This window comes from Scyliorhinus torazame, chromosome 1 (genome assembly GCF_047496885.1).
Source record: "Scyliorhinus torazame isolate Kashiwa2021f chromosome 1, sScyTor2.1, whole genome shotgun sequence".
Lineage (NCBI taxonomy): Eukaryota > Metazoa > Chordata > Chondrichthyes > Carcharhiniformes > Scyliorhinidae > Scyliorhinus > Scyliorhinus torazame.
The window spans coordinates 76,249,678-76,277,392 of record NC_092707.1 but is presented as its reverse complement, the minus strand read 5'-3'; the positions used below and the strand labels follow the sequence as shown (position 1 = coordinate 76,277,392).

Sequence of the window (27,715 nt, the reverse complement as noted above, 5' to 3'; positions counted from 1 at the left end):
GTTGGGAACCTCTCTGCTAATTGTGGAGTTAATTAATGGGAACGGGTTTGGAGAGTTCGCTGGAGCTCATTATAGTACTGTTTTAGAAAATGAGCTTAGAGTTTTTGTTTTGGGTTTGCTAAATGCCGGTATTAGTTTTAGGATAAGTCTTTGTTTGCCTCCCTTTTATTTGTTTTTGGGATAGGTCACATTCAATGGTAATGGTGTTTTTGGGAAGGGGTAGTTTGGTTTTCTCTGTCTCGACTTCTGACTTGGTTGTGTGGCCATCTTGGGAGGACCTTTTTGCTTTACCTTTTCAATGTCCCTTAGTTGATCTTTCTTGGTGGGGATGGCTCATTCCGGATTAAGGGGTGGTAGCAGACCTCCAATTCGTTTGGTCAGCTGGAAGGTTAGAGGTTTGAGTAGCCCATAGAAGAGGTTGAGGACATTTGGCCATCCCAAGAGCTTAAATGCCAATGTTGTTTTTTTTTTTGCAGGAGACCCACTTGCATGTCAGGGATCAGGCCTGGCTGCACAAGGGGTGGGTTGGGCAGGTTTTTCATTCTGGTTTTGATGGCAGTGCCAGGGGTGCAGCAATCCTAATTAACAAAAGAGTTCAGTTTTCCCTCTCTCGGATTGTAGCTGACCCCAAACTTTGATGTGTTATTGTTTGTGGCTCCCCGTTGAGCGCCCCTGTGTTATGGTTAACATTTATGCCCCTAACTGCGAAGATACAAATTTTATTAATTCTCGACTGGCCTCCCTCCCCAACCTCTGCTCATATTAGCTTATATAAGGTGTGGACCCTCGATTGTATCGTTCCAAGCCTAAAATCTCATCTTCCATTGGGGATGGCCAGCACTTTGTCTTCTTTTATGACTCAGTTGGGGGCAGGGGAGGGGGAGATCCTTGGTGCTTTTTGCACCTGCACAATAGAGACGTCTCATTTTTTCACGTCCACCATGCATATTCAGTTTTGTTTTTTTGTTTTGTATAGGGTTCTCCTTCCTTTTGGTGGTGGCGGCGGAGTACTCAGCAATTGTTATTTCGGACCATGCCCCGCACTTTATTTATTTGTTGCTAGAGTCTGGCCCCACCCAACATCCACCCTGGAAATTACATATTGTATTGTTAGCTAATCAGAAACGGCAGGTGGCCTCCCGGTTATGCAATTCAGGTGGCAATCTCGTTTCCTTCCCTCCCCAGGTTAATGCAGCTTTTAAGTCCTTTTACCGCGAGCTTTAGGGGAGCCCTCGGCACATAAATTGGTCATGCCAGACTTTCTAGACGGTCTACCTATCCCAACGGTTGAGGTAGATAAGAGCAGTGAGTTGGATCCCCGTTTTGCTCCAGCGAGATTTTAAAATGTATTGGGCTGATGTAGTCTGGCAAGGCCCCTGATTGAATTTTACAAGAGGTCCTCAGAGCAGCTTGTACCTTTATTATTGGGCATGTTTAATGACTCCCTATCCTGACGGTCGCTGCCTGCGACCCGCACTCTAGCGTCTATTTCCTGCTTCTTAACAGGGACAAAGACCCAACAGAGTGTGGCTCATACTGCACTATATCACTTTTGAATGCAGAAATAAAGCTACTTGCTAAATGTTGGCGCTTCAGTTGGAGCCTTGCCTCCCACATTTAATTTAGGAAGATCAAATAGGCTTCATGACAGGCCATCAATTATTGGTCAATGTATGTTGCCTGGTAAATGTCATCCTTTCCCCTCCCCAGTACTCGAACCTGGAGGTGATAATACCTTTTGATGCTGAAAAGATATTTTGATAGAGTGGAATGGGAGTTTATATTTGAAGTTCTTGGGAGGTCTGGATTTGGTCAGAAATTTGCTTACTGGGTTCGCCTGTTATATAATGCCCTTATGGCCGATGTACGAACGGTTTGGAATCTGATTATTTTCCCTTTAGTAGAGGCACCAGGCAGGGCTGCCCACTTCCACCACTTTTGTTTGCCCTTACAATAGAGCCGTTTTCTATAGCGCTGAAATCCTCTAGACAGCAGAGAGGTATCAGTCAGGGTGAGGTGGAGAATCGGTTGTCTCTTTTTGCGGATGACCTGCTTCTTTATATGAAAGATTCAGCCTCGTCCATAGATGGCATAATGAAGTTGCTTAACACCTTCTTTCCTTCTCTGGGTACAAATTAAATTTAGGCAAGAATGAATGTTTCCCAGTTAACCCCCCTGGGAGACAAGCCCAATTGGGGACGTTATGTTTTCACCTTTCCAATACGAGTTTTCGCTATCTGGGGGACCAGGTGGCCCACAACTGGGCCTCAATTCATAATTCAAATCACACAAGCCTGGTTAATAGTGTTAAAATGGATTTGCAGCGGTGGAACAACCTTCCTCTATCCTTGGCGGGTAGGGTTCAAACTATTAAAATGAACGTGCGCCTGAGGTTTTTCTTTTTCTTTCAAGGTCTTCCCATTTTTCTCCCCAAATCCTTTTTAAATCAAATTGATATCCTCTTTTATTTGGGTGGGTAAGAATCCCAGTATCCGTAGCGGTCACTTTCAAAGAGATAGACAGTCAGGGGGCTTCGCCCTCCCCAATTTATTGCTCTATTATTGGGCTGCTAACATTAAAAAATTCTGCTGTGGATCAATGATCCTGATTATATTGGGGACAAATGGAGGCCTGTTCCTGCACTACCTCTACTCTTCTTGCCATACTCACTGCACCATTGCACTTTCTCCCCCTCTCCTCTCCCCTCCCCCCGCTAGATTTTCCTCAAACCCAGTGATGGGTCTCCTCTCTTCAGATTTGGAAACAATTTAGACAGCATTTGGAGAAAGTGAAATACACCATTATGGGGTTGTAGAAATCATTTATTTCCTTTTTTAAGGAGTTAGTCATCATCGTTGTTAGGGGGTTTAGGTAAGTTTTAGTATTTAAGTTAATCATATATTATGTGTTTTTCTTTCTTACTTTTATATTGACTTGTGTTTTCTTGTATTTTTTTGTTCTGGTTTGTGCGGAGTATGGAAAAATTTGAATAAACATATATATTTTTTAAAAATGTTATTAAATCCCTTTATCATGTTAAATTCCTCAGTTAAATCACCCATCAATACCCTAAACTCAAAAGGAGTGTAAACTAAATTTATGCAAATATACCACACAAGTTAATGTGGTAACATTTTAAAATGGCTTGACTGCTTATTTTGTACCATGTGTACCAATTTTGAGTAAAGTTCACACGTCCCACTATTTAATCTCCTATTCAACCACCTGCTTGATGCTGCAGCAACCTCATAGCTGGCTTCAAGGTGATCCAAAGTATTTGCGACAAAAAGAAGGATGCTGGGGATCTCGCAGACATAATTCCCCACTAATTTCAGTTTCCCTCCCATCCTTTGTTGAAAGTCACTCCGGTATCATTCAGTGATTTAAACCAAAGTTTCTTCTGATTCCTTTAATACAGGAACCAATCTAAACTAGTATCAGTGACATAACATGGGATTGTAGCCACCAGGGTTGGCCACTTCTCGACTTAAAATGGAGAACCGCAAAGACGAAAGGGAAATTCAGCCAACACAGGCAAAAACTAGCAAGTGCAGAAATCCTGTGTATTGGAACTTGCAAAAAACAGACAGCACTGAAACCAGCAGCCATCTGCATAGTAATGAGCGATTCCCAGGCACAATTGATACATTTCAGGTGAATAAGGCCAAGCCAGACTCCTCGGCGCCAGCAGGAGCCAAGACAAAGGAAGGCCAACGGACATTTAGGGACCGCCCAGTGATCAGGGAACCCCTCCAGCATTGGAGAAATCAATCCCAGTGATCGGAACGTAGTCCAATCACTTGGAACCAGGTACGGGGTCCGCCCCGAAGGGCGGGAAGCCCCTGGGGACTATAAAGTAAAGCCCCCAAGTTCAAATCGTCCTTCTTGGCAGAGTCACTCAACAACACAAATCAACCCGAGAGTGAACTGCCCAGCTTCCGCAACAACCAATAAGTCTCCAGTCAACGCTCGCTACGAGATAGGCGCTCCTAGCTACAAGTCCATACCAGCTTTTGAATCCTGCAGACTCAGGACCTGAACAAAAGGCCATTTTGTTCCCCTGACCTGGTGGGCCAATTCCGAAGCTAAGTATAGGTCTTTTAGTGATAGAAATAGTCTAGAAAGTAGAGTTATATGCATAAGTAGTGACTTTCTGTATATAATAAATGTGTTTTGATTTGAATCTTACTAATTGGTGCGTTGCGTTATTGATCAGTACTTGAACTTGAACCTCATGGCGGTATCATAAAGATACCTGGCGACTCGAGAGCAAAGGTTAAACAGACAGAGCAAATTACAAATTAAGAGCCAACCAAAAGTTAGCAACATATTACTGGCGACATCCTGACGGGAACCGACTTAGAAGTGGCTTAACCATTCCAGGAGATCCCCAAAATTTGAATTAGAATCCAATTGGGAACAAAAAAACCCACAAGTGTTCAAGCAGTTCTGATCAATCCTCGTAATTCAGACGTGTGTTAATGCATGAGTAACTAACAGGGCTATAAAGTAAAACTGATAGATTTTTATTGCGAAAAACTGTCGGGAGTTTGTATTCCGGAAAATAGCGAAAGCCGTACCCGTAATTACAGCACCGCCTTAGTACCCCTCGTTCCAAATTTTAAGAGAGCATTTAGAGAGGAAAGATGGCAAAGCAACGCCTCATGAACCCTGAAGAATTTGTGGTTGCAGTGACCAGCAGCAGAGAAGGTCAGTGTCCCGTTTAGGAAGAGGAAATCAGGAAGTACCTCAAAGGGAAAGGATGGCCCCTTTGGAGTGAATTCTGTGAGAATAAGGAAACAGGACCTAGGAGTATAGGACATACTTGGTGGGAGAACCTGTCAGAGATTCATAAGAAAAGCTTGGGAGAAGTTCGCAAGCCGATGGCAATCGTGTCCTGTCTGGCACAATTGCAGGCACAGAGGAGGTCGTTCTGACGCTCCGTAAAGAGATAGAAGGAGTACATCGAATGGTCCATCGTACATCGTACAGGAAGGTCGATGTAAGTGAGGTTGAGAAAGAGAACATAGAGTTGAGAAGGAAGTTAGCAGCAAAGGATGAGGGCGAAGAGGTGGATGATGCCAACCGGGCACACCAGTCTTGTCTGGCGCACCTAAGCAGCTTCCAGACACAGTACGAAAAGGCCTATCAGGACACGCAACATGCAGTCCTGGTAAGATAGGAAACAGAGAAACAGGTAGAGGCATTGCGAAAGCAGTGCAGTGATTTAAAGGCAGCATTAAGAGCACTCCATGCTACCACCACGGAGCAGAGCCAAAGCTCATTAGATCACGTAAAGTGCCGGAAGCAGATTGCAGAACTGCAGTCTTTGCTTTCAGTTCAGAATGGATTCCAGAGCACCTTTGGATCCCAGTTAGATACAGAAGACGGCCCGGATTGGGAAGAATTAAATGAGACCACGCATACATATGTTCAGGGAACATGTGCGCAAGGAAAGCCCCAGAAGAGAAAAGCGCCCCAACTCCCCACATCGCAGATAGTATAGGCACCAATGAATCCAGTAACCACCCAGTCACATCGGACGGAGATAGAGTCCCTTTATACCACCCCTTTAACTGTGACCCAATTACGGGACGGTTGCAAGAAAATCACACCGTTCCTCCCCACCTGACCCCCACCACTTCTTTGCCAGAGTAAAGCAGCAGGCGACCATGTACGGCCTGGATGAGCGTGAGCACGTGAAGCTCAGAGTTTTGAGTTTAGATCCTTCGGTCGTAGCAGCCCTTCCCGACCCACAGAATGTAAGAGGAGGCACCCTTGCAGAGATGCACACAGCGATCCTAGACGCAATCGGCTATAACAGAGGTGACCCAGTAGAAGGCCTGAATAAGTGCAGGCAGAAAAAGACAGAACACCCCACAGCGTTTGCTGGACGCCTGTGGATTCACTTTACAGCCGTTTTCGGTAATCTAGACCGCGCCCATTTGTCCCAAGAAGGTATGGCCAAATGGACCCACACCCATATCTCCCATGCCACAGAGGCAGGACAAAAAGCCTGTACCAACTATGACCCCTCAGAAGAAGCACACAATGAGAAATGGGTGTTAAAGAGATTGTCCCGCCCCTGGGAACAATCTATCCAAAACAAACCCGCAGTTAGGAAACCCGAGGAACAGCAGGCAGAAACAGATATCCACACAGTTAAAACGCACCAGAACCCCGCATGGTGAACGAAGGCAGGAACAGCCCCCCCACAGAAGCCACAGGAGTGTTACAACTGTGGACAGTTAGGACACTTTGCACGAGAATACAATGCCCCACGAAAGCCAGAGAGAGCCCAGCAGGCAGGCACTCTGAATAAGAATAGGACAGAGCCCGTACATAGTGTAGGCACCCGTTCAGACCAGACGGACATGAACGGAACTGACTGACAGTGTTCAGGCTCCCCCAGTTGGGTCTGCGACACCCTTTGGGATAGGTCCGGCCGACCAGTAGTTGCAGCAAAGATACAGGGATAGCCCATCAAATTTCTCTGGGACACAGGAGGGTCCCGCACCACAATAAATTCCTCCACCATGTTCCAAAAAGACACGTGGCCCACGACAGCCACAATCACCCTCAGCGGCTTCACAGGCCACTCACAGCAGGGACACATCACAGCCCCTGTACCCATTCAGATTGGCAATATATAACGACAAAGCACCCCATAGATCTACCCCACACAGCAGAACACATTTTGGGAATTGACTTTATGAACTCCCACCACCTTTCATTTGATCCGGTAAACCAATGTGTTTGGAGAATGTCAAAATCCGCAAGAGCCCCCGCAACGCTCACAGGTGAGTATGCAAACAAGATTAGCGCAGTTGGCGATTTCTGGTTTGACCCGACCACGATTAGCACAGACAAGCAGGTTAGGGCAGTTCTGCAGAAGCACAGGACAGTATTCGCGACCCACAAACACGATTGTGGACGGATGACTGGTTCCGTTCAAATCACAGGACCTGACCCTAGACCCCAAAAGCAATACGGATTTCCCCAAGAGGCCGAGGGAGAAATCGCAAAGGTTATCGACAGCTTATTAGAGCAGGGCGCACTCAGATCAGTAGCCTCCACTAATAATGCCCCGATTTGGCCAGTACGAAAGCCCGATGGATCATGGCGACTGACCATCGATTACCGGGAACTCAACGAAGTCATCCCCGTAGCAGCCCCCACGGTAGCCACAAGTACCGAGACCATGCTCAAACAGGGACTCAACTCACAATACTTTATGGTTTTGGACGTCAGTAACGGATTCTGGTCCATTTCATTGACAAAAGCGTGCCAATACAAATTTGCCTTCACTTTTAAAGGAAAGCAGTACACGTGGACATGCCTTCCACAAGGATTCCACAACTCCCCCCGCCCCACCCCACATTTTCCACCGACAGCTGGCAAATGGATTATCGAAATGTTCTTGCCCCAAACGTCTGGTCCAGTATGTGGACGACCTATTACTGCAGACAGACACCAAGGAAGAGCACATCGAGCTTCTGTCCGAACTCCTGGAACTCCTACAACAGATTGGATACAAAGTAAACCCCAAAAAGGCCCAGATTTTGGAAAACAAAGTGATATATTTGGGTACGATATCACGCACGGTAAACTCGAGATCGAGCACAAAAGAATTGACTCGATTGCCAAATTGCCTCTTCCCCAGAATGTTTCAGCCCTCCCGTCGTTTTTAGGACTGGTTGGCTACTGCTGAAACCACATTGACGGTTTCGCCACCAAGGCAGCACCCCTCTTGGAACTCCTAAAGAAAGGAGCCCCATGGGAATGGCTTCCACAGCATACGGATGCTCTGGATGCTTTAAAAAGAGCCCTCATTGCAGACCCCGCACTACAGGTTCCAGACCCGCTTTCCCGCTATGCTATAGAGATAGCTAGCACAGACTACACCCTTTCGGCCGTGTTCCTCCAGGAATGGCATGAACAGTTAAGACCCGTGGCTTACGCCTCCAGACTTTTAGATCCTGTGGAGCAGGGATTTTCGGCCTGTGAAAGGCACCTGCACGCAGTTTTCTGGGCGTTTCAGTATTTTTCTAAACCCCTTCACAATCCTCACGGAACACACCCCCAACCAACTTTTACTTGATGGACGACTTAAGGACGGTACAGTAAGCCAAATTAGAGCAGCTAGATGGACCCTTCTTTTGCAGGGATGGGACATCACCGTTAAAAGGACCAAGATCCGCACTTTCTTAGCCAATAACCTTCAGTACCCAGGCACCCCCCACGAATGTGAAATCATCTCACCGCACCACAACACAGGCCCCTTTATCGCAAAAACACCCCCAGAAAGATAGGTAGTTCACCCCAGAGCCCCCAGCACAATCTTACTAATTGGGGTGTTGCGTTATTGATCATTACTTGAACTTGAACCTCGTGGCGGTATCATAAAGATACCTGGTGACTCTAGAGCAAAGGTTAAACAGACAGAGCAAATTACAAATTCAGAGCCAACCAAAAGTTAGCAACAGGATCTTAATGCTAAACAAAGTCAAATACGTTATAAATTGTTTATTTTCTTTTTTAGACCTTTTCTTGCATTAATAAAATAAAAAAATCCAATTAAGGGGCAATTTAGCATGGCCAATCCACCTACCCTGCACATTTGCGGGCAGCACGGTAGCATTGTGGATAGCACACTTGCTTCACAGCTCCAGGGTCCCAGGTTCGATTCCGGCTTGGGTCACTATCTGCGCGGAGTCTGCACATCCTCCCCGCGTGTGCGTGGGTTTCCTCCGGGTGCTCCGGTTTCCTCCCACAGTCCAAAGATGTGCAAGTTAGGTGGATTGGCCATGGTAAATTGCCCTTAGTGTCCAAAATTGCCCTTAGTGTTGGGTGGGGTTACTGGGTGGTGGGGGTGTGGGCTTGAATAGGGTGCTCTTTCCAAGAGCCGGTGCAGACTCAATGGGCCGAATGGCATCCTTCTGCACTGTAAATTCTATGATAATTTTTAAGTTGTCAGGCTGAGACCCATGCAGACACAGGGAGAATGTGCAAACTCCATACGGACAGTGACATGGAGCCGGGATCGAACCTGGGGCTCAGCGCCATGAGGCAGCAGTGCTAACCACTGCTCCACCATGCTGCCCCCTATTCTCGCATTAATGAAGCACTTACTGATAAGGAATGCAACAGCCTGAAATGATAAAAGCAATACATTTAAAATAAAACTATATTTGTATTTAACGAAGTGCTAATTTTCAAAACCTGAAAAATAAATGAAATGAAAAATGAAAATCGCTTATTGTCACAAGTAGGCTTCAAATGAAGTTACTGTGAAAAGCCCCTAGTCGCCACATTCCAGCGCCTGTTCGGGGAGGCTGGTACGGGAATTATACTCTATCATTAGTAAAACACTTATCTTAAGAGATATGACAAGTAAATGTAAAAGTAACTTACAATAAACAAGGACTTCCTTGGTGTCACTGAGGTTTTTTGAGCAAGTGTAATTCCCCTGGTTGTCATAATCTACATTGAAAAGCGTAAATTCTGTATGGTTCCCCACAACAGATGTAAAAGTTTCAGGATTTGTATCTGGACGAACAAAGATCCACGATATGGACAGATTTTGTTGTGACATGCTTGAGCAGCTGAAGGAAACGTTTTTGTGCTTGATTACATACATTGTTTTATTTGGCAACTCTTCTCCAGGACCAATGGTAATGGTAAATTTCTCACCGTGATCTGCCAGTGCAAAAAGCACATTTTAGTCAGAAGCCAAAGCAACACAACATTGGAAACAGCACTAAATATGCCAGATGAATTAACAGTTTCATTCTTTAACAGACAAAGTCTTATCATATGTCATCGCCTCCCTGAAGTGGGGAAAACAAACTCGGTTGGTGTTGTGAACTTTCTACGATTAGGACATCAAATGTGGAAGTAAAGATGTGGTTAAGCAAATCATTAACAGCAGGAACATTGGGGTGAATTGTGGGCCAAAGGCTTGATGGTTGGGATGTTGAAAGCGTGGTTGTAATTGGTAGGAGGTAGGGCTGAGTCACAGAAGAGGGATATGGATGGTGAACGATTCAAGGAAGTGATCCGAGAGATGGCTTTATCTGTATTGAAATGAGGGCACTAATAAGACCACATGAGATGGCAAGGTCAAGGTGGTGGCGATATAGTTTGAAAATAACCAATTTCTAATATTCAACACTCCAGCCACCACCAATAGTTTATTTTGATGTTTTACTTTAAAGAGAGCAGTTTCCTACCAAGATTACTAATCATATCATTGGGTTGTTTGATCAAATCAGCTGTGTTTTAACCATGGAAATGTCATGTTCACAATAAAACCAGTCAGGGTTCAGAAAGGTAGGCAGCCACATTAAATTAGTTGTTAGAATAAACCGGATAGAAATCAAGCGATTGAAGGAAATTTTGCAACTCTATTTTTGTGTATATTCACACACTCAGAATTCTGAAATTTGGGGAAACTCTATGAACATGAAAATCACTTATGGTCAATAAGAAGGTTGGGGCTAAAATTCAGACCTATGCCATTTCAGTTTATAATCAATGTCTTTGTTTAAAGGGGGGAGGGGTTAAACCTCTCAGATTCTTGATATTTGCTAATGGTAACATTACTGCATTTTCTCAGAGACCAAATGTTATATTTTCTTGAAAAAAAGTAAAGATATCATGTTGAATTGAGTAGCAACGTAGTTAACAATTCTTAATTTTGTTCGGGTCGCGGATGAGTCCCCAATTTTGTTAGGATCCCAGGCAAGAACATAACTATTTGCAATTTTTGATAACACTGACCCATTAAATCAAACTTTTTTTTTAAAAACAAACAATTTTATTGAGGTATTTTAGGCATGTAGAAAAAGTGACATTGTACAATACAAAAAAAAGTCAAGGCACAAATTAAACATAGTGCAAACCACAGCTCTGTTCACGCAAGGACCTGCCTCAATATCCCCCTACTCTACTCTACCATTGCCGCCCCCCCCCCCCCCCCCCCGCCCCTGCTGACGCTTACTCCTCTGCGAATAAGTCAATAAATGGCTGCCACCTTCGGGCGAACAATAATAGCGAACCTCCCAAGGCGAACCTGACATTCTCTAGGCCAAGAAAGTTTAGGGCACGAGCAGAACATGTGTACATGGTTAGCCGGCCCTCCGGCGCATCTAGCACACTTGTCCTCCAGCCCGAAGAATCTGCTCATCCGGGCCACCGTCATCTGGGCCCGGTGCACGACCCTAAATTGGATCAGGCTGAGCCTGCCCATGTTGCGGTCGTGTTTACTCTGCTCAGGACTTCTGCTCAGATACCACCCCCCCCGCCCAAACGAGCTCTTTTTTCCATTAGGATTCAGGTCCTCGGTCTGTGTATCCTCAGCTCCCATTAGTTCCTTGTAGGTGTCGGAGACTCCACCCTCTCCCACCTCTCTCCTAGAAACTACCCTGTCCTGCCTCCCCTGCGGCAGGAGACGTGGGAAGGATGGCACCAGTCTGCGTACAAAATCCCGCACCTGTAAATATCTAAAGTCGTTCCCTCTCGCCAGCCCAAACTTCACCTCCAGTGCCCTCATGCTCGGAAAGCTCCATTCCAGGAACAGATCCCCCATCCTCACAATCCCTGCCCTCCTCCACAGTCGATACCCCCCGTCCATGTCCCCTGGGGCAAATCGGTGGTTGCCACACATTGGGGTCCCCATTGATGCCCTTACCTCTCCTACATGTCTCCTCAACTGGCCCCAGATCCGAAGAGCCGCCACCACTATCGGGCTGGTGGAGTACCGTGCCAGCGGAAGCGGCAGAGGCGCCGTGACCAGGGCTGCTAAGCTAGTGCCCCTGGACAAAGCAGCCTCCATCCGCTCCCAAACCGACCCCGCACCCACCAGCCATTTCCTTATCATCGCTATGTTGGCCGCCCAGTAATAGTTCGGCAACGTCAGCCCCCCTTCTCCTCTGTTCCTTTCAAGCATCACCCTCGTCACCCGCGGGGACTTCCCTGCCCATACAAATCTCAGAATAATTTTATTCAGCCTCTTAAAGGAGGACCGCGGGACAAAGATGGGGAGACACTGAAAAACAAAGAACCGCGGGAGAATCATCATCTTAACAGTCTGCACCCTCCCCGCCAATGACAGCGGAAGCACCCCACCTCCAGACCTCCTCCCTCACTCGTTCCACCAGTTGGGACAAGTTGAGGTTATGCAACTTGCCCCAGTCCCATGCCACCTGAATCCCCAAATATCGGAAACTCTCCCACAGTAGCCTGAACGGCAACCCCTTCAGCCTACTTTCCTGCCCCCTCGCCTGAATTACTAACAACTCGCTCTTAGCCATATTCAGTTTGTACCCGGAGGTATTGTATACCTCACGGTTGCCCTAATACCGTCCATCCCCACCATTGGGTCCGATACATGGCGTGTTGGTCCACAGATCCCTGAAGGCGGCAGGACAGGTTAATAGGGTAGGTAAGAGGGCAAGTGGCATAGATTATAACAACAGGTCGGTTATGTTGGAGCTGTACAAAACTTTCTTGGGCCACAGCTGGAGTACTGTGTACAGCTCTTGTCGCCTCACTATAGGAAGGATGTGATTGCACTGGAGAGGGTGCAGAGGAGATTCACCAGGATGTTGCCTGGGATTGAGTCCCAGGTTCAATTCCGGCTTGGGTCACTGTCTGTGCGGAGTCTGCACATCCTCCCAGTGTGTGCGTGGGTTTCCTCCGGGTGCTCCGGTTTCCTTCCACAGTCCAAAGATGTGCAGGTTAGGTGGATTGGCCATCCTAAGTGGCCCTTAGTGTCCAAAAGGGTTGGGTGGGGTTACTGGGGATAGGGAGGTGGTGTGGGCTTCAGTGGGGTGCTCTTTCCAAGGGGCGGTGCAGACTCGATGGGCCGAATGGCCTCCTTCTGCACTGTGAATTTTATGATATCATGATTATGATACAACAGCAGATCGTCTGCGTATAACGAGACTCTATGCCCCCCCCCCCCCCCCCCCCCGGACCAGCCCTTTCCAGCCCCTAGAAGCTCGCAGTGCAATTGCCAGCGGCTCTATGGCCAGCGCAAACAGCAGTGGGGAAAGAGGGCAGCCCTGACTTGTCCCACGGTGCAGTCTAAAGTAGTCTGATGTCGTCCTTACACTCGCCTCCGGGGCCTGATATAATAGCCTAACCCAGTCAATGAACCCCGCCCCGAACCCGAACCATCCTAGTACCTCCCACAGATAATCCCACTTGACCCGGTCAAAAGCCTTTTCAACATCCATGGCTACCACTATCTCTACCTCCCTACTCTCCGGGGGCATCATAATCACGTTGAGCAGCCTTCTTAGGTTGGCCACCAGCTGCCCCCCCTTTACAAACCCGGCTTGGTCCTCCACAATTACATCCGGTACACAGTCCTCAATTCTGGTCACCAAAACCTTGGCCAGTAACTTGGCGTCTACGTTGATCAAAGAGATCGGCCTATATGACCCACAAGCCTCCAAGTCCTTATCCCATTTCAGAATGAGCGAGATGGTGGCCTGCGACATCGTCGGGGGTAAACTCCCTCGGTCTCTTGCCTCGTTAAAGACCCTGACAAGCACTGGCCCCACTACCCCAGCAAATTTTTTGTAAAACTCCACCGGTTACCCGTCCGGCCCCAGGGCTTTACCCGACTGCATGACATTCAGGCCCCTCAATACCTCTTCGATCCTGACCAGGGCCCCCAGTCCGTCCACCAACCCCCTCCCCACTCTTGGGAAGGTCAGTCCGTCCAGGAATTGCCTCATCCCTCCCGGTCCCCCGTGGGGGTTCCGAAGTGTACAGCTTCCTATAAAAGTCCCTAAAGACCTTGTTCAGCCCTGCTGGATCACCCATTAGATTACCCTCCCCATCCACTACCCTCCCAATTTCCCTAGCCGCTTCCCTCGTCCTTAGTTGTTTTGCAAGCATTCTACTGGCCTTCTCCCCATGCTCATAAATCGTGCCTTTTACCTTTCTAAGCTGCTCTACAGCCTTGTCTGTAGTCAGCACCCCAAATTCAGCCTGCAGCCTCTGTCGTTGCCGGAGTAATTCTGGCCTCAGGGGTTCCACGTAACTCCTGTCCGTCCGTAGAATTTCCTTAATCAGTCGATTCGTCTCTGCCCTGTCTGTCCTGTCTCTGTACGCCCATATTGAAATCAGCTCCCCTCTCATCCCTGCCTTCAGTGCCTCCCAAGAGCACCGCTGCCGAGACTTCTCCAGTATCGTTCACCTGCAGGCAATTCTGCATACATTTCCTCAGCCTCTCTCACACTGCCTCATCTGCAAATAATCCAATTTCCAGCCTCCATGGTGGGCGCTGAATGCGGTCTTTACAAAACTGCAGGTCTACCCAGTGTGGAGCATGGTCCGATATGGCAATTGCCGAATATTCTGTCCCCACCATTTCAGCCAGCAGATCCCTACTCACAACAAAGTAGTCAATTTGGGAGTACAACTTGTGGACGTGGGAGTAGTACGAGAACTCCCTCGCCGTCGGCCGGCTAGATCTCCACGGATCTGCTCCCCCCCCTTTGCTCCATGAACCCTCTCAGTTCCTTTGCCATCGCTGTCTTGAACATGACCGGTCCAGGCCTGTATTAAAAGTCCCCACCGATGATCAGCCTACGCGAGTCCAAGTCGGGGATCTTCCCTAGCATCCTCCTAATAAAATCCAGATCGTCCCAATTAGGGGCTTACACACTTACCAGGACTACTCTCACCCCTTCGAGCTTACCCCTCACCATAACGAACTGCCACCCCCATCCACGACTGTGCCCTCCGCCTCAAATTGTATCCTTTTATTAATCAGGATCGCAACCCCCCTCGTCTTAGAATCAAGCCCCGAATGAAAGACCTGACTGACCCTGCCCTTCCTTAACCTAACCTGGTCTGCCACTTTCAGGTGCGTCTCCTGCAGCATGACTATGTTCGCCTTCAGAACCCGCAGATGCGCAAACACATGCGCCCTCTTCACTGGCCCGTTTAACCCTCAAACATTCCAGGTGATCAGCTGGTTGGGGGGGGGGGGGGGGGGGGGGCACTTCACCCCCCCCCCCCCTTTGCCAATCAGGCATCCCCTTTCCTTGACCAGCCCCCCAGCCATGTGTCGCGCTTCATCTGGCCCGCCTCCTGACCGGCTCCACCCATGTCCTCCTCACTGTTGCCATGCCCAATTTCCATCCCCGTCAGCAGAACAACTCTCTTTCTCTCTCTCCTCCCCCCCCCGCCCCCCCCCCCTGCCCCCTCCCCCCCAAATCCTATCACCGAATTTCTGCTCTAACTATATGCACACACCCCCACCTCAGCTTCCGTTGTCTAGCCTCACTCAGCTAGCCTGGGACTCCCCACCTCGACGCCAGCGCGTCTCCCACCCATTGTTCCCAGTCACCCCTCCCCCGATCCATCCATACCACTTCCCCAGGTCAGCCCTACTTAAGCAAACACTCTATACAAGTCATAAACAACCCCCACAATAGCACAATTCAAGTTAAACAAGAAAAAAAAGAGATAAGAACTAACAGGTACTCTCAGTCCTTTCCATACCAGCACAGAAAAAGATTGCACAAAGTCTGAAGCATCCATCTTAACCCAACCCTTTTAACTGTTTTCGTTATTATTTTCCCCCCAGCCAAACTCCAACTAGTCAAAGAGCCCAAAAAGGTAACATTCAGGTAAACCACGCAAAAAAACACATCCCTACCCCCTAGAAAGGTTGAAAAAGAAACGACAAAAACGGACCCAAACATGCAGGCAATTTTCAAAACGGGAGAGACACCACATTTACTTAAAAGTTCTAACATGAGTCCAAACGCCCTCAGCTCAGGGCCAGCTCTTGCTTCTTAACGAAGTCCATCGCCTCTTCGGGTTCCTCGAAATAGTGGTGCTGACCCTCATACGTAACCCACAGTCGCGCCGGAAAAAGCAGCCCGAATTTCACCTTGTTTTTATACAGCATCTCCTTCACCTGCCTGTAGCCTCCTCTCCTCCTGGCCACCTCAGCGCTCAAATCTTGGTAAACACGCAGGGTGGTATTGTACCAAGTACAGCTTCGTGTGCTCTTTGCCCATTGCAGCACCCGTTCCTTGTCCAGGTACCTGTGAAAGCGTACCACCATCACTCGCGGGGGACCCCCTCGTTGCGGCTGCCTCACTTGCACTCTGTGTGCCCTGTCCACCACCGGCGGGCGCGGGAACACCTCGTTCCCCAGCAACGTCTGAAACATACGCGGCAGCTTCCAGCCCCTCGGACCCCTCCGGGAGGCCCACGATTCTCACGTTCTGCCGGCGAGATCGGTTGCCCAGGTCCTCCAGCCTTACTAGAAGCACTTTTTGCTGGTCTATCAACCTCTGAATCTCCACATCTGCCACCGTTTGAAAGTCAGCCTGCTCCTCCACTGACTACTCCAACTGCTGGAGCTTCTCAGCCTGATCATCCAGCCTTTTTTCCATCCGGTCAATCGACTTCTGTAGCGCCTCCAGGTTGTCACGCTTCAGAGCCAAAAAGCCCTCCTGCATAGTCTGCAGCAGCTGCTCCATTGTGGGCTGGGCTGTCAGCGCCTTGCTCTGCACACCAGCCACGCTGATCCCTCTCACAGCCTCCACTGTGCCTTTACTAGATCACTTCTTCTGCTGTTTACGGTCCCTCTGGCTTCTTAGGTCCATACAATTCTGTATGGGTCCTGTGCCTGAGTACTATTGCTTTCCAGTTCCACGCTCAAGTGCAAAAAAGTCGGGGGGAAAAGGTCCAAAAGTCCGACCGAAACGAGAGCCACCAAATGTGCGACCTACTCCCTCATAGCCGCCACCGGAAGTCCCATTAAATCAAACTTTAATTTAAACACAGAATTAACCACATTAGCAACAAAGAAATTGTTTTACAATCAACAGCTCTGAAGAAAAAAAACTTCTGAAACTTGCCACTATATTCCAATTCAGCAAATCAATATATTTAAAATACCATTCATGAATAGCAACCAGGTTTTCAACTTCCATTTCTCGGTTCAGAATCTTTGGAGAGAACACCTTTTCAGGACAAAAACTGAAACATCTCTATTCAGGTGAGTGTTCTAGGACCAACTCCTTTTAAGACAGACCTGGCTCCTCCCATTAACTACATCATGTGTGCCCAAAGCAGAAGTCAAGCTGTCCCTTGACTTGTTTAGCCAGGACCAAACACGGTACACTTCAAATGATCTACACCCCGGAGGTCCTTCAAATGTAAATAATATTCCATTAGCTACCTATCAAAATAAGTAAATACGTCACCTGCAAATCAATGATTACCTAATTTTCACAACAATTTAACCACAGCTCTAGCAGTCATTTTCGAAAAATAAATTTAGAGTACCCCCAATTCATTTTTATTTTCCAATTAAGGGGCCATTTTGCGTGGCCAATCCACCTCGCCTGCACACCATTAGGTTGTGGGGCAAAATCCACGCAAACACTGGGAGAATGTGCAAACTCCACACTGACAGTGACCCAGAGCCGGGATCGAACCTGGGACCTTGGCGCCGTGAGGCAGCAGGGCTAACCCACTGCGCCACCGTGCTGCCCAGCTCCAGCAGTCATACTGTCTGCATGCGTCTTAACCCACGTTTAAATAATATTACCGCAAAAAAGACTTTGGTGACGTTATCTATGCGGAGGCGGAAGACTTGCACAAAGTAGCTCCCACTAGGATACTGTCCTTTTAGACCTTTTTGCTAATTTCTGGAGTTATTTTTGTTTAAAAACTCACCTGTTCAATGGAATAAGGTGCTTAAATAGAGGAAAGGGGGGTGGGGGGCATTTATTCATGGACTGAATCAAAGGCTTCTCAGGGCTCGGCGGTGGATAATATCGCAGAAACAGCTTTTGTGACATCAGCCATTCCACTAACAGCCAAGATGCTTACCAGAACCTTGGTGGCGGAATTTTAGAAGCAATGGTGGGGTAGTGTCGGGGGACTTCTGCACTTCAATGGAAGAGGCCCATTTGATTGACTTTGGAGAAGCCCAACGAAAACTATAAAAGCGCATGGCACTGTGATACAAGGCTTAGAGATGCCTCTTTCAAGGCACAGTGACCAGATTGCCTCTCTGAAAGCAGAGATGTCTCTGATGGCTGAGGCGAATAAAGCACTGACGGCCAAAGTGAATGTTTTGGACAATCATTCAAGGAGGCAAAATATTGTGTTGCGTGTTTGCTTGAGGGGATGGAAGGCCCAACTTCCACAGAAGATGGTGGGGGAAAGAGTGGAGTCACATTCCCTACCAAGCTGGATCGTGCCCACCGGACACTCCGACAGAAACCCCATCCCAACGAACCACTGTGAGCAGTAATTTTGAGGTTTCACAGCTTCCAAGAAAAAGTGTGGGTCCAGAGATGGACAAAGAAGCATCACGGCTTTGACAAAGAGTCATTGGACTCTTTTCTCTCCCTACAGATGCTGCCTTCCTGTTGAGATTTCCCAGCATTTTCTTTTTGGTTTCAGATTCCAGCATTCGCAGTATTTTGCTTTTATAAAAGAAGCATCACGGCTACAAATGAGAAGACCACACCATCAGGCTTTATTAGGATGTAGCAGCGGAGCTGGCAAAGAAGAAGTGGGCATTCAGCAAGGCAAAAGCTGCCCTGTATAAAAGTGGAGTCTGATTTGGGGTAGTATAACTGGTGTGGCTGAGAGGCATTTTTGAGGTGAATTCTCTTGCTTAAAAGCATGGGCTGGGTGGGATGTTGGGGATGGGCATGTGGACATCACAAATTCTTGGGGGTCCTTGTTCATGTTTGCATTTCTTTGTTCTTATGTGGGTTGAACATTTTGCAAGTTGGACTGTGGTGGTGGTGGTGGGGCACGGTTCTGATCCATTTGTTAATACTGCTAATGACTTAAAGCGTCATCTCACGCTTCCCCAGTATCGTGAGTGCGTGTAACACAGCATGGTAGCACAGTGGTTAGCACTGTGGCTTAACTGCTCCAGGGTCCCAGGTCCAATCCCCTGCTGGGTCACTGTCTGTGCGGAGTCTGTACATTCTCCCCGTGCCTGCGCGGGTTTCCTCCGGGTGCTCCAGTTTCCTCCCACAGTCCAAAGTCGTGCAGGTTAGATGGATTGGCCATGCTAAATTGTCCTTACTGTCCAAAAAGATTAGGAGGGGTTATTGGGTTACGGAGATAGGGTGGAAGTGAGGGCTTAAGTGGATCAGTACAGACTCGATGGGCCGAATGACCTCCTTCTGCACTGTATGTTCCACTTAAATCAGTTGACAAAACACTCCATGTTTCCTTGGCGTTTTAATTGCCCCTTGGTTCCACCTAGAGTGCAGGTTTACTCTTCCTCGCCACCCACTCCAAATAGAACTGTAACTGACATTGTATCTGTGCCAAAGTAAAAACAGAAAATGCTGGGAAATCTCAGCAGGTCTGGAAGCATCTATGGAGAGAGAAACAGAGCAAACGTTTCAAGTCCATACGACTCTTCTTCACATCTAAAGAAAGGCGGAAACATGATGAATTTTGTACTGTTTAAGAGGTGGGGTGTGGCGATGTAAAATTTCAGAGTTGCCTCACCAGCAGTATTTTGCTTCCAGACTCATATCATGCAGGCATATGCATTTTTAAAAAAATGCTCATTTAAGGTACAACAAACTAGCATATTGAAAGAATAATTGAGATGTGTCTGGTCGATAAAAGTGTGGAGCTCAGAATGAATCTCAGCCCAAGAAGTGGAGAGACTTGAAGATACAGTGATAAAGTTATAAGCAAAACAAAAGATTGTTTAACTGAATAACTAATTTTTGTACAGAAAAAAAACATAAAAAAGAGGAAGGGTCAGAAGCTAAATGTTGAGAATCCCCCAGAGAAACATACATAGAAAATAGGAGGAGGCTAGTCGCCCTTCGAGTCTGCTCCGCCATTCATTATCATGGCTGATCATGGAGTTCAATACCTGATCCCACCTTCTGCCCCATATCCCTTTAGGTCCTAGAGCTACATCTAATTCCTTCTTGAAATTACACAATGTTTTCGCCTCAACTACTTTGGTTGTCGTGAATTCCACAGATTTAGCATTTCTCCTCACCTCAGTCCTAAAAGGTTTACCCCTTATCCTCAAACTACTACGCCTCGTTCTGGACACCACATCATCAGATACATTCTTTCTGTATATATCCTGTCTAATTCTGTTAGAATTTTATAAGTTTCTATGGGATCCGGTCTCACTCTTCTAAACTCCAATGAATAGAATCCTAACCAAATTAGTTTCTCCTCATATGAGTCGCGCCATCCCAGGAATCAGCCAGGTAGACCTTTGATGCATCCCGTACCAGCCTCCCCAAACAGGCGCCGGAATGTGGCGACTAGGGGCTTTTCACAGTAACTTCATTGAAGCCTACTCGTGACAATAAGCGATTTTCATTTTTTCATTTCATCCCCTCCAAGAACATAGCAAGAACATCCTTCCTCAGATAAGGACACCAAAACTGCATACAATACTCCAGGTGTGGCCTCGTCAATGCCCTACACAATTGCAGTAAAACATCTCTATTCCTATACTCAAAATCTCTCACTATGAAGGTCAACATACCATTTGCCTTCTTTACTGCCTGCTGTACCTGCGCACTTACTTTCAGCGACTGATGCACGAGGACATCCAAAGTCTCGCTGAGTATCTACCTCTCAATTTCCACCCATTCAAATGATAATCTGCTTTCATTTTTGCTACGGAAGCGCATAACCTCACATTCATCCGTGGTATACTGCATCTGCCATGCATATGCCTACTTATTCAGCCTTTCCAAATCCCTCTGAAGCATCTCTGCATCCTCCTTACAGTTCACCCTCCCACCCAACTTTGTATCATCTGCAAATTTGGAAATACTACATTATATGTTTGGATGAGGGAATTTAATGTGAACAGTTGGGGTCCTAGCACAGATCCCTGTGGTACCCAAGTAGTCACTGCCTGCCAATTGGAAAAGACACATTTTTTACAGCTTTTTGCTTCCCATCTGCTAACCAGCCTTCTATACATCTCAAGACATTACCTGCAATCTCATGCACTTTAATTGTACATTGTAATCTGCTATGTGAGACTTGTTGAAAGTCTTCTGAAACTCTAAATAAACCACATCCACCGGGTCTCCCTGGTCGACTCTACTAGTTACATCTTCAAGAATTCCAACAGATTTGTCAAGCATGATTTCCCTTTAATAAATCCATGCTGACTTTGTCTGATTAGATCACTGCTTGCCAAATGCTGTTCTATGAAATCCTTGATAATGGACTCCAACAGCTTCCCTACTACCGACGTTAGTTTCCTTGTTTTCACTCTACCTGCCATTTTGAATATTAGGCTTATATTATAATAATAATCTTTGTCACAAGTAGGCTTACATTAACACTGCAATGAAGTTACTGTGAAAAGCCCCTAGTCACCACATTCCGGCACCTGTTCGGGTACACAGAAGGAGAATTCAGAATGTCCAAATGACCTAACAGCACGTCTTTCGGGACTTGTTGGAGGAAACCGGAGTACCCAGAGGAAACCCACGCAGACACAGGGAGAATGTGCAGACTCCACACAGATAGTGACCCAAGCCGGGAATCGAACCTGGAACCCTGGCGCTGTGAAGCAACAGTGCTAACCAGCTACTCTCCAATCTGCAGGAACCATTCCAGAGTCCAAAGAATTTTGGAAAATGACCGCTAATGAATCTACTATTTCTAGGGCTACTTCCTTAAGTACTCTGGGATGACAATTATCAGCCCCTGGAAATTTACCCACCTTCAATCCCATTAATTTCCCTAAAACAATTTCTCTATTAATATCCTTCAGATCTCACTAAAACTTGTGTTTCTCAGAACCTCCGGAACATTATTTATGTCTTCCTTTGTGAAGACAGAAGCAAAGTACGATTTTATTTCCTCAGCCATTTCTCGGTCCTCAATGTATGAGTTGCCCCATTTCTGACTGTAAGAGGCCTACATTTGCTTTTATCAATCTTTTTCTCTTTACATACCTATAGAAACTTTTACATTCATTTCTTATGTTACTTTCATATTGTATTTCCCTTCTTAATCAATCCTCTGCTCTGCCTTTGCTGAATTTTAAACTGTTCCCAATCCGTGGATCTATTGCTATTTCTTGCCACCTTGTATGCCTCTTCTTTGAATCTACTTATTACAAGCAGTAATAAAGGCAGTGTGGTGGAAGTGTTGGAAATCAAACAAAAACAAAGAAGACTGAAACGCATGTCAGTCGGTATCTGTAGAGATTCCAGTCAACAATTCAACTTTGGTCACTCATCAGAACTGAGAAATCATTTTGATAGAATAAGGAAAAAGGTGGAAAGTGGAAAGTCAAAAAATGACAAAGAATCAATGGAAATAAGGGTTACCGATTTTAAAGAATATCTGAGCTAAGCTAGTGAAGGTCTATTTTAGAACGTGAGAGGGTGTGGGAGGGATGAAAACTAAAGTCTATCATTCAGGTTTGGAATAAATACAAGACACTGCTGGCAAAATAGAGCAAAGTGCCATGAGCTTTGAAAAGAAAAACAGAATGACTTCCTGTAGCGGCCATGGAGTGTGTGGTTGCACATTTAGTAGCTCCCGCTTGGGGTGGTATTTTTGGACCTTTTCCCCCGGATAAGGGCAGATGCATCGAGCAAAAAGGTGCAGCATGGGTGGAAGGAGAGAGTGTTCCATCGGTGGATGGATTCAGTGGACCAGGAGTGGTCTAAAAAGAAGGAGCAGTTGTAGCGAGAAGCTGTACCTGCGATACAGGGGAAGATGGTGGAGGGTCAGGGACTAGCCCTACCATCTCAATGGTCGACGGAGCAGTTGGTGGGCAATCTAGAATGAGAAATTCACCCAGCACAGGAAGGAGAATCTGGAAGACCTGGCTGAGGGCGGTGGATCCGATTAAGGCGGGGGTCAACTGCCTGGAAACGACGTTGGAGGCCCAGAGCCAGGTCATCCAGAAGGTGGAGAAGATGGTGGGGAAGCATGAGGTACAGCTTGCCTTGGAAAATGACTGAATTGGGGATGATGCGGATACTCCGAGGTGGCTGCAGGAGAAGGTGGAGGACTTGGAGAACGGGTCCCAGAGGCAGATGGCATGTTGCCTTACATTTCGGACCCGCTGGGAGACATTGGGGAATTCAGAGGAAATTGGGACAGGTTTCGGAGTATAAGGTGAATATGGGGAAGAGTGAGGTCTTTCCAATCCTGGCAAGGGGGCAGGAGAAGAGATGCCGTTTAAGATGGTGGTGGTGATGGTGGTGGTGGTGGGGGGGGGGGGGGGGGGGGGGGGGGGGGGAAAAATCGGTAACTTGGGCATTCAGGTGGCCGGGGGGGGGGATGCAATTGCATCAGCTGAATTTGGCTCGGTTTGTAGAGCAGATGAAGGGGGGCTTTACGGGATGCACCCCCGTTGTCATTGGCTGGCGGGGAGGGTTCAAGCAGTGGAGATGAAGGTCCTCCCGAGGTTCTTGTTTGTGCTTCACAGCCTCCTGATTTTTATCCCCAAGGTTTTCTTTAGGAGGGTGAACGTGGTGGTGATTTTAGGATTTGTGTGGGTGGGTAAAAACTCAGCAGGTGAAGAAGGTGCTGTAGAGTTTATGAATTACTAATGGGTGGCAAATATAGCCACAGTCAGGGAAATGGGTAAGTGGGGGACAGATGGGTATGGGAGCGGATGGAGGAAGCCTCATGCTAGGATACGTGTTTGGGGGCACTGTTAACGGTGCCTCTGCCATTCTCACCAGCCAGGTACTCCACGGGCCCGGTACGTGGCGGCGGCACTCAGGGTGCGGGGACAGTGGTGGCAGCACCTAGGTGTGAGGGGGCTTTGGTGTGAACGCCGATATGTAACAATCACCGGGTTGTTCCGGTGGCTGGAATCGAGCAGTTTGGGGATTTGTTCATCGACCGCGGCTTTCCATGTTTGGAAAAATTGGAGGAAGAATTTAAGCTGCCCGGCGGTTCCGGTATTTGCAGGTGACGAACTTTGTGCAGAGGCAAGTATCGACCTTTCCGTACCTGCCACCCAGGGGCTATAAGAAAAGGCGGTGGTTTGTCGGAAAATTATAAGGAGCTGATGGATTGGGAGGGGTGCCCGATAGGGGAGGTGAAGCATAAGTGGGGAGGAAGAGCTGTGTAGGGGGTTGGAGACTTGGCTGTGGGAGGATGCCCTGAGGAGAGTCAATGCATCCTTGTTGTGCGCTAGGCTTAGCCTTATTCAGTTCAAGGTGGTACACAGGGCACATATGACTGTGGCTCAGATGAACAGGATTTTTGATGGGGTGGAGGATAGGTGTGGACGGTGCGTGGGTGGGCCCGCGAACCACGCTTACATGTTCTAGGCATGTCCAAAGCTTGGGGGATTCTGGCAGAGGATTGCTGACATTACGTCGGAGTTTCTGAAAGTGAAGGTGGTCCCGAGTCTAGAGGTGGCGATTATTTGCGTGTCAGAAGGCCCAGGAGTCCAGAGGGCGAGAAAGGCCGATGTCTTGGCCTTTGCCTCCCTGGTAGCCCGGAGACTGATCTCGTTAGAATGGAGGACTCAGGCTCCCAAAGTCAGAGGTGTGGGTGAGTGTCCTGGTGGGGTTTCTCAGGTATAGAGAAAATAAAGTTTGCCTCGAGGGGCCCAGTGCAAGGGTTTTTCCAGGTGGTGGCAGGTGTTTATCGCTTCTTTGGGAAAAATTAACCTGTCAGCAGTGGGGGAATTAAAAGGAGACAGCGAGAGTTGGACAGGTTAGGGCAGGTCGGTTGTGCTGGTTTATGGATAGCCATGTTGGCTGTTTGGGGTTGTGTTTATGTCTATTGTGTTAATAATTTAAAATATAAATGCCTCAATAAAGAAAAACAGCCAAAATGGGTTAACACGGAGGATATGGATCCTTCTATTCTCACCCTGCCCCTCATATTGCTGCCTTCCACAAATGCTGTTGCCATAAAACATCAAAAAAGTCTTCTCCATTAGACATCAGATTGTATTCTGTCCCCGATTTCATTGGCCAGTTCAGACAGGCACAAGACTGGAGGAATCCAGCCACCCTTCCATCTCAACCTAACTGTATTGCTGCCTTTCTACTTCCATAGCTAAATTCAACAACGTAGCACAGACAGGGCTAATGTTTTGAGTCCAGATGACCCCTTGTCAAAACTAAAAGACAGAGAAAATGGGAAATATTTATACTGTGGAGTGAGAATGAAAGATGAGTCATAGCCACAGAAACCCAAGGGAAATGGGGGGGTGCTAATGGCCACAGAAACCAAGGGGAAAGAGGGCTAATGGCAGCCCCAAGAGAGAACAAAAGGTGTGAAAGGCCAAACAGCGACCGATGAAAACGAGTGGGTCGAGGTGGGGTAGAGCTAATCAGTATATTCTCTGATGTTAGTTTCTCTGCCGTTTGGCCTGTCACACCTTTTGTTCTCTCTGTGGACTGCATTAGCACTCTTTCCCCTTGGTTTCTGTGGCTTTGACTCATCTTTCATTCTCACTCCACAGTATAAATATTTCCCACTTTCTCTGTCTTTAGCTTTGACAAAGGGTCAGCTGGACTCGAAACGTTGGCTCTTTTCTCTCCCGCCAGATGCTGCCAGACCTGCTGAGATTTTCCAGCATTTTCTCTTTGGTTTCAGATTCCAGCATCCGCAGTAATTTGCTTTTAGCACAGACCAGAATGTGAATTTGGTTATTCCTGGTCTGTTCAGTGCAAACCCATGGGAATGGATTAAAATATGCTGAATATGAGAAGTCACCCAATATTAGTGGGAAGGTGGAGAGTGGGGTGCCTTTACATTGACTGCTGGAACCACGACAGTTTCAGACTTGCATGTGGCTTTACTTCAGGCACTGTGTAAAATTTGCATGTGTGTGTTGGGGTGTGTGTGTGGGGGGGGGGGGAGAGAACATCTCAGAAAGTACAGAATGCTTTGGATAAAATGTATTTATAGGGTAGAACAGCTGATGAAATTTAGTAAGGACAAAACATAAAGTACTACAGATAGATAAAAATAACAAGCATACTTCAGGAACAGTGTTGAAATAACTACGGATGAAGTTGACAGAGAGATAAGAGTAGTAGCAGTATCAATCAACACAACTCATAGGCCATGGTGTTCATAGAACATTGATGAATTCTTGTGTGACCTGAAATGCAGATGATACTTGCATTTGCACATATTCAGAGGCCAAGCTCCAAGCCATCGTCAACACCTTCACCGAAGCATGTGAGTGCATGTGCCTTACACTAAACATCCGTAAGTCGAAGGTCAAAAGAACAAAGAAAAGTACAGCACAGGAACAGGCCCTTCAGCCATCCAAGCTTGCGCCAATCATGCTGCCCGTCTGAACTAAAATCTTCTACATTTCCAGGGTCCGTAACTCTCTATTCCCATCCTAGTCATGTATTTGTCAAGATGCCCCTTAAACATCACTATCGTCCCTGCTTCCACCACCTCCTCTGGCAGTGAGTTCCAGGCACCCACTGTTTAAAAAAAAAAATTACCTCGTACATCTCGAAATCTTGCCCCTCGCACCTTAAACCATGGCCCCCTAGTAATTGACCCCCTCTACCCTGGGTAATAGTCTCTGACTATCCACTCTGTCGATGCCCCTCATAATCCTGTAGACCTCTATCAAGGTCGCCCCTCAACCTCCTTCGTTCCAGTGAGAACAAACCAAGTTTATTCAATCTCTCCTCATAGCAGGCATGCATGCCGTATGCCTTCTTGACTACCTTCTCCACCTGTGTTGCCCCTTTCAGTGACCTATTGACCTGTACACCAAGATGTCGTTGACTGTCAATACTCTTGAGGGTTCTATCATTCTCTGTATATTCCCTACCTGTGTTAGACCTTCCAAAATGCATTACCTCACATTTGTCTGCATTACGGCAGCACGGTAGCATTGTGGATAGCACAATTGCTTCACAGCGCCAGGGTCCCAGGTTCGATTCCGGCTTGGGTCTCTGTCTGTGCGGAGTCTGCACATCCTCCCCGTGTGTGCGTGGGTTTCCTCCAGGTGCTCCGGTTTCCTCCCACAGTCCAAAGATGTGCAGGTTTGGTGGATTGGCCATGGTAAATTGCCCTTAGTGTCCAAAATTGCCCTTAGTGTTGGGTGGGGTTTACTGGGTTATGGGGATAGGGTGGAGGTGTTGACCTTGGGTTGGGCGCTCTTTCCAAGAGCCGGTGCAGACTCGATGGGCCGAATGGCCTCCTTCTGCACTGTAAATTCTATGAAATATGGAATAAACTCAATCTGCCATCTCGCCACCCAAGTCCCAAATGATCTAAATCTGCTGTATCCACTGACAGTCCTCATTGCAAACCTGTCCCTATATGTATTAAAAGCCATGACGAGGCCTTGGGAGCCTATTGTCAACAAGGGCAGACATCGACAACAAGGTTCAACACTACCTTCAGTGCACCAGAGTAGCCTTCAGTCACCTGAGGAAGAATGTGTTTGAAGATGCGTGCCTCAGAACCAGGATCAAGCTTTTGGTCCTACAGAACAGTAGTGATACACACACTCCCATATGACTCATAGACTCAGGCATTGTACAGCAGGCACCTCAAAACTCTGGAGGTGTACCATTGTCAATGCCTGCGCAGTATCCTGTAAATATTGGCAGGATAGGCACACCAATATCAATGTTCCTGCTCAGGCCGACATCACTGCATTGACCATGCTTGATCAGCTCTGCTAGGTGGGCCACATCATCCACATGCCTGATACAAGACCTCC

General features: G+C 47.4%; 1 protein-coding gene across 1 annotated transcript in view; it reads right to left on the bottom strand.

The window, feature by feature from the left end:
• The window catches only part of vsig10 (V-set and immunoglobulin domain containing 10), a 46,695-nt gene that overhangs the window by 18,611 nt on the left and 369 nt on the right, over nucleotides 1-27,715 (bottom strand). The window contains exon 2 of the mRNA XM_072496739.1: nucleotides 9,415-9,699. Within this exon, the coding sequence (XP_072352840.1) occupies nucleotides 9,415-9,699 (285 nt within the window). The remainder of the gene's footprint in view (nucleotides 1-9,414; nucleotides 9,700-27,715) is intronic.